Source organism: Solanum lycopersicum, chromosome 1 (assembly GCF_036512215.1).
Source record: "Solanum lycopersicum chromosome 1, SLM_r2.1".
NCBI lineage: Eukaryota > Viridiplantae > Streptophyta > Magnoliopsida > Solanales > Solanaceae > Solanum > Solanum lycopersicum.
The window spans coordinates 81,644,552-81,651,880 of NC_090800.1; the positions used below are offsets into that span (position 1 = coordinate 81,644,552).

A 7,329-nucleotide genomic window follows, 5' to 3' on the forward strand; every position below is an offset into this window, starting at 1 on the left:
ATCATTTTGTCTACCATAAAAAACTACTATCAATAGTTGAAATTCCATCTACTTTACTAAGCATATATCGACTATCGTTCACAGTAATGTGTTTAATTTCAGTACAACTGAAAGGCATGTACAGAAGAGTGGAAGTAGTAAGATGGATACTATATTGCTAACTTATATAGAAATGTGTACCTTGGTCTTATGTACCTGAAGAAGCAAACCTCCCATCTGCTTATAACTGACCTGTTAAATTAGTTCAAACTGCCACAAATAGCTTAAAAACTAAGAAAAGCGCCAAGTTAATTAGCATAGCTATAAATGCAACTGTGAATTATTTGATGCGTTGATCGCTAATTTCAACAATTATTATGTTTTTATTGGATTGCGGATCAACCATAAAAAAACTTTTGCAAACCTTTCTACTTACCATCCATGTTGTGCACTAACAAATTCTGATTCTGTACCTGTGACATTCATGGCTTTCACAAAGAGTGAAAAACTCTGCAACAGTAATTTTATTTCAGAATAAAGAGTTCGGATAGCTTGTTTATGAACATGTATTGGTACTACAACATACTTTATTTCAAAAACAAATCTTCAGTTTCTAATATACTCCAACTTGTAGCTAGGTTAGGAGCTTGTCCCCAACCCACTGTCAATATCACCTCCCAGGATAAAGAAAATGGAGCCAGTGTGTCTATTCCAGTCTTGCCATATGTTCAATTACAGAGGCAATAATACTTTCTGGCACAATATGAGATCGGATAGAGTCTTTCCATGCCTATCGATTCTCCTTGAGCAGTTCACACCTCCATCTAGGATATTACGAACCACTATATTCATAGAATGGATCCCTCTGACTTCATAAATCTCCACTTCAACATGTTCAGTGACCCATTTGTCTCTTCGTTCAATATCATCAGAAGTGGGAAACGAAGAGGGATTAAGAAGACATGAGACAACTTTTTTCACCCATTCTTGAGTTACAATCTTCTTAAGCCTTTCAATATCTGGAGGAAAATATGGGATAAGGGAAAAGTTTATATCATCTCCTTTATCACCAGCTCTGCTATGTGCAAAATCATAAATAGGAATCTTCCTGTCATGTGGAGCAGGGGAGATCAGCTCAATTTGCGGTGAGCCTTCTTTGTGATTCAAAGTAGTTTCCGTTGCAAGTGATTGCAAGACTGATTCATGGAATGAACTGGTCCGTATTACGTTTTTAGGGCTAGCCAGACCGTCTGATTGCATAATTTTATTTCTTGTTGCTGTCATATGCCACTGAACATCTTTACGTTTTACCTAAAGATAACAGAGAACTCTTTAAAACTTATTTATACAGTATTAGCAATATAGCATGAAGCAACCATCTATAGGAGAAAAATCTAATAAATTAACAACTAGCAAAAGTGAATGTCAATCTGTGTCATGCATAAACACACACGCTCACACGTGAACACACATACGTGAGCACACATATGTGCACAAACATGTATATATATGAGAGAGATATACCAGTGCTTTCTCAAGAATGATCTCTTTTTTGTGTCCAGTGCTGCCATACAATAAAAGAAGATATAGAGCATTAATACGTGTCAAAGAAATATGTTCTCAACATATAGAAGTATTAAATGAATTGAGGCAGGAATACTGAGACAGCTATCCATATTAAAAAGAAGATAATGTACATGTCATGGAAATATGTTTTGACATAATCAAGAAAGGGAATTAAGTCTAGCAAGAGGAAAACTGGGAGGGGGATATAATTAGAGTCAGAGACACATTCATTATTAACATGAAGTGAAGGATATTACAAGCCTTTGATCATTGCTGACCACGAAAAACAAAGACAGTTCTGCACATGGAAAAAATTCAGACATTATGTAGGTAATGGTTCAAGATACTCAGATTGATGCTGCATCGAGTTGTAGTATTCAAATTAGGTGCTTGAGTGAAGAAACTGCTCTAGTAAATGACATCCGACGGATATTACAACTTCCACATGGAAGACAACAGTGCAGATCAAATTGCTCATTACTATGAGTGCATATCAACATACCATGAAGTCCCTTTACCTGATGAGATGGATTCTCCACAAAAGAATAATCACTATGTAACAACAATCTATATGATAGGGTATCTATCGGAAAGAAAAGTTCCCAAATTTTCTAGCTATCTACTACTAAGAAATACTTCAACAACTTAACTATTTACAAATAAATATAACAGAAACTATCTGAGGCACCAGCAGTGACAGAGCCACAGTGCAGGCCTACGGATTCGGCAGAATCTAATAGCTTTGGCTCATACCCTGTAACTGTATTAAAATGCATTTAATATGTACAGATAATCGATTCCGAACACAGTAGGCAAACAGAATTGTGTTTAAGAACCAATAAACTAAAAAATCTGGTTCCACATCTACCGCACCGGAGAATTTACTAATAGCAGTTTTCATTTCAACAATTTTCTGATATAGGTCACAGTAAATGGTATGAATTAGACCTGATACCGCCCCCACCAGCAGGTCCATTTGTATATAATGCTATGAACTCTTTTGTAAAGTGCATTGCTTGTTCCTTATTCTCAAATAAACCATCCATTCGTAATCTAATATCTTGACTATCCCTTGGCAAATCTTCATCTATGCTGACAGCTTTCAGGCTATCCAGTCCAATGATATATGAAACTATAAGTTTGCTTATGCCAGGGTATACTTCTTCCATCCATGATCTTACCTGAAAAAAAAACAAATTAGAAAATTAAAACTGAAACACTACACTTCTTAATCTAGCATTCCAGGAGCCAAGATAAAACCATAATAGCAATCCAGGAAGGAGAAGTGAAGACTTGTTTACCAAAAAATCAGCAGCTTTAGCACGTTTAACACACTGATATCCACCATAGGATATCTCTCCCCAGCCCTTCCACCCCTTGTCCTAAATGAGGCACTCACCAAGTTAGAACAAACAGAAATATCCATCAATCCAGCTAAATAAAGTAAACCATTGTCCACAATTCACAAACAACACTTGCTCAAGGGAAATGGAAGGAAATGATGATGAGAGCAGATAGTGATCTTAAAAGTAAAATTCATCTTCCGTGAACTAGCCAGATGAAACTATAGTGGTGCTACTGTGTTAGGGAAATACATCCAATAAAAGATTGTACGGTCTAATAAGATGGTAAGCAGAGTAATAATATCATTATATTAGGAGGGTACCAAAACTCCAAATAATTGTGAATGGAAGTGTTGGTGAGGGTATTGTTCGATGATGCATGAATTCAAAAGTTCTATCTTGTCTTGGTTCATGAGATTAAGGTCAAAGAAGCAGATGGCATAAAAAAACTGGTTATCATTATAACTTTGGGCTCTTAAGATTTTGACAACCCAGAATCAAATCAAAATTTTAACTAGTGGGAGAAGGCAAGTGCTATGAGGTGTTGAGGTTAACAAAAGCATAATTTATTTAACCAAATGTTGCCTTTGGGACCACATGACAACAGAAAGGAAGAAATCTCTCCACTTTTTCTGTAAATGAACAAAGAGATCACCTTGGAGGCCAGCAGCAACAGATTATTAGGAGCTGATGCAGATGGCTTTGCCCCAGCACAGAGAACTTTACTTCTTGATAATGTCTGAAATGAAACATCTTGAAAATCTACAACCTGTCCCAAGGAAAACACAAGGTCCTAACGCACCTCTTCTCTGATTTAAGCTTCTCATGTACTTTCCCTAATCAATCGAGACAGCCGATAAAAGTTGCAAAACATTTACCACGTCTGGGGTTATGTAGCTACTAGGATTCCCCACTTCATACAGAAGCTGCTCAGCACACGTGCAGGGATTCAAAACCCCACCACTGCTTTCCGCCTTTGCTACACATACTTTCCCATCAAAGCTAACTTCCGCAAAAGGAAGAGATAAATCTAGGAGATCTTGAAGAGATATATCACGGTATTTATCTCCTACAGTGAGAAAATACAGTCAATGAGTTACAGGTGAAGTGACATAGAAACAGCATCAGAGTCAAAAGCTCAGAACTATAAGTAAAGCCAAAGATTAGTAGTACTAAATAAAGAGGAACTAAAATTTTTCAAGAACACGGTTCAATGGGTTTGAGAAACATAGAGAAAAATAAAGTTCTCAAAGTGCATGCTTACTGGAGCAAGTGGAAGGTAACTCCTCCAACCTCAAGACTCCACCATAATATACAGACATCATACTCCCTACGAAAGAAAGGTGCACATTCCTGAAATATCGCAATGCGAACGAAAGGTTCACCTGGATGCATATAGTATCCTCCAGTAAGTTGGCAACCACATTCTAGCAGGTGGCCAGCCAGTGAACCTTGGGCAAGCAGGTGCAAGTCATCCCAGTTCCAACCGAGCTCATACACCTGATCATAATAGGGACCTTCAGATATTTTTATAAAGAGAGTTCTAACTAATTTCAATATTATTGCATCAGCATAATTTTGTCAAAGATAGTATTGAAGAACTAGGAACTATCCCATAAAAAGTGACATAAATGTATAATTATGAAATGAATCCAATTGCACTTCACATTCAAAATAATCCAAAGGCAGTCCCTCGGAGGAGAGTTTTCTGCCTAATTGTTGTCTACTCCAGTTGGCAATTTTGTTCTCACACCACATTTAGCTGCAGTAAGCTTGTTTATTTTCCATCCAGCATCAGCACAAAAGAAATGTACTCAAACTTTAGTTGGATCGTTAATATCACTAGAAGGCATCCTTTTTGCCTGGTCTTTCAACACTGATTATCTTTCATGAAAAAAAAAACTGTTCCACCAACTTATTCCATCCAGTATATTATATTACAGTATAAGATCAGCACCAGGAAGAGGCATGTAGAGATGCTCAAAAGACTCAGAAACATGACCAAATGAACGTGAATTCAAAGACCTCATAAGGCTTCTGCTTCTTTCACTTATATGTTACAAGATGGCTTTGAATCATTTCCACCAGTAAGTGGTAACAAGAAGGCAGTTTCCACCTTATAATTCCGGTAGCTAATTTTATATAAGATGAAAAATGTCCCATCCTAGTAACACTTTTCATGTCCAAATGAAAAGTATCATTTCTAATGCTTCATCATAATAATAGATAAAAATTTGATGAGTTAAAGAAAATGATAAAGGAAAGCTAACTTTGTCGTACATGAATTTGACTTCTAAAACAAATTTCAGTAACTTGACATAATAGCAATTTTCAGTTGCTTAAGTTGTGGAAAGGTGAGTAGCTTTCATTAGCTGTTATTCTCAGAAAGGGAAGTCTCTAAATTATACCGTCAAAGGATTATATTTGGTACAAGTGAAAAGATAAATGTCATTGCCAGGAATATTTGAAAGGAAAAAGGAATATCATACCATTGGGGCTAAGAATAAGGAAGCATCAGCAACTCGAGAAGTAATAATTACATTCGGTCTGAAATTCTGAAGGCATTCAACAATAGGAGCTGCTCCTAGATACACACTGACATCCTGCAGAAAAAAAAGGGGAAAACGGTGCTACTATAATCGTAAATACTTATGTAAGCAAGGATCTAGAGAACGAGGATGAAATGATCACTCAATTGAGATTTAACATATGAACCCACCAAGAAGCATCAGAAAATTAAGAAACAAGACCTGCAAAGCATAATTTTTGTACTTGATGGAATAAATGAAGCTGACATGTACCATTGAAAAAATTGTATATTGCCAAATCTTACATCAACATGTTTAAGGTGCTCCTCCAAATCTGAATGTACCCCAAAAGAATTTTATAAGTATGACATGGTTGTTCAGCTCAAAGGAAGAATGAGGAAATGGAAGATATGCAGTTACTACATCAGCTTATTTCATCTTTCAAATTCAAGCTTCACCTGATCTGACAACAGCAACTTGATGAGCCAAACCAACAGTTATAGAGATGCCCAGTCCATTTGCAAGTCGAAGAACTTCATCCCGAGCGCCAAATGGATCATCTGTTCCCCGCATTTCAAAGAGAAAATATTTATTTGATGGAGAAAACAAAGACAATTTCTACAGAAAACAAAAAAAAAGTGCAAGAAAGACAGACAAGGTAAATCTAGCATATCACATACTTGCACCCATGTTTGTAATAATGCAAACTCCATTTGCCACAGCCAAAGGTAAGAGAAGTTGCATCCACTCTGAGACTATACCAAACTGCTAGTAATCAGTTATCACCAAACAAGCAAAATTATCACATTTCTATCAATACTGACAAATAGACAAACCAGATAAAGGAACTTGAAATGCTTCTCTGTAATGAAACAAAAGTAACTACTTAATAAGAAATACATACTACGGGGATCATAACCCTCGCCACCACATTTCATAGCCTGATAGCGCTCAGCCAGGGTGCGCTCTGCTAGGCATTCCAGCACTAAATAATCCAACTCCCTCACCCTCTGAAGTAACTTTAACGCTGCTATTGGTCGATCACCTCCAAATCCAGCACCACAACCTACGTAAACCTTTTCCTTTCGCCTTTGAGGATGCACCCTCTACAATTTCATGAAACATGTCATTTAGTTTCCTTTTCCCACTTTCCCTTACGATTGTACTTGCTATTGAAAAAAAAAACAAAAAAAAAAACTAACCAGTCTGATCTCACAATCAAAAGTATCAGGTGTGTCACCACGTAGTTCTTCCATTACAATCTGATAACTACAACACCATGAACAACAACGCAAAACGGGTCTAACCATTAGAATTTAGCACTACAGCTTAAATTACTAAATGTAAAATGTTCAGCATTGCAACTTCAATAAAATCAGACAACAAGAACTAACCCTAACAATCGTTCAATCAATTCATTCTGCTAAACAATTGATGCTAAAACTTTTTATGGATTCATCAAAGAAAAAGATAGGAACAATATGAACTTCTAAGCAACACAGTAATGCATAAAAAAAATTGAAATTCGATGGAATAAAAAGATGAATTACAGTTGAGATTGAAGAATTGGCAGTAGTATCTGAGTTTTTGTTGATCCCTTTCGCCGGCTCGTTAGAGAATTCAAAAAGAGTTTTGCCACTGCTGCTCTTCGTGGTCTAATAAGTAATATGGTCAGTTGTGGGCTGGCAATGCATATCGTAAAGTTTGTAGGACCACTTTAACAATTATACTATACCCGAGGGAGTAAAACAAAAATAACTTTTTATACGTGTATAAGGTATGATAATTTAAGGATAAAATGTGAAAGTTTGATTACAGGTATTAGATAGCATTTCAATTATTTATTTAGTTACTTTTGTTATAGTGGTAAGATAGATTATATAGTATATATGAATAACTTATCTTCAAATTGT

The 7,329-nt window shown here is 36.2% G+C and overlaps 1 protein-coding gene across 1 annotated transcript; it reads right to left on the reverse strand.

Annotated features, from left to right (window-relative positions):
* Positions 1-468: 468 nt before the first annotated feature.
* Positions 469-7,091, reverse strand: LOC101260881 (uncharacterized). The gene is made up of 14 exons (XM_010327916.4): positions 6,967-7,091; positions 6,619-6,685; positions 6,321-6,522; positions 6,097-6,171; positions 5,875-5,976; positions 5,722-5,750; positions 5,378-5,491; positions 4,274-4,388; positions 3,767-3,957; positions 3,544-3,657; positions 2,847-2,927; positions 2,494-2,726; positions 1,504-1,543; positions 469-1,290 (listed from the first exon to the last, which is right to left on the reverse strand). Exons 2-14 carry the CDS (start codon positions 6,670-6,672, stop codon positions 712-714), a joined length of 1,929 nt encoding a protein of 642 aa, XP_010326218.2. The 5' UTR covers positions 6,673-6,685; positions 6,967-7,091; the 3' UTR covers positions 469-711.
* Between the last annotated feature and the right edge of the window lie 238 nt (positions 7,092-7,329).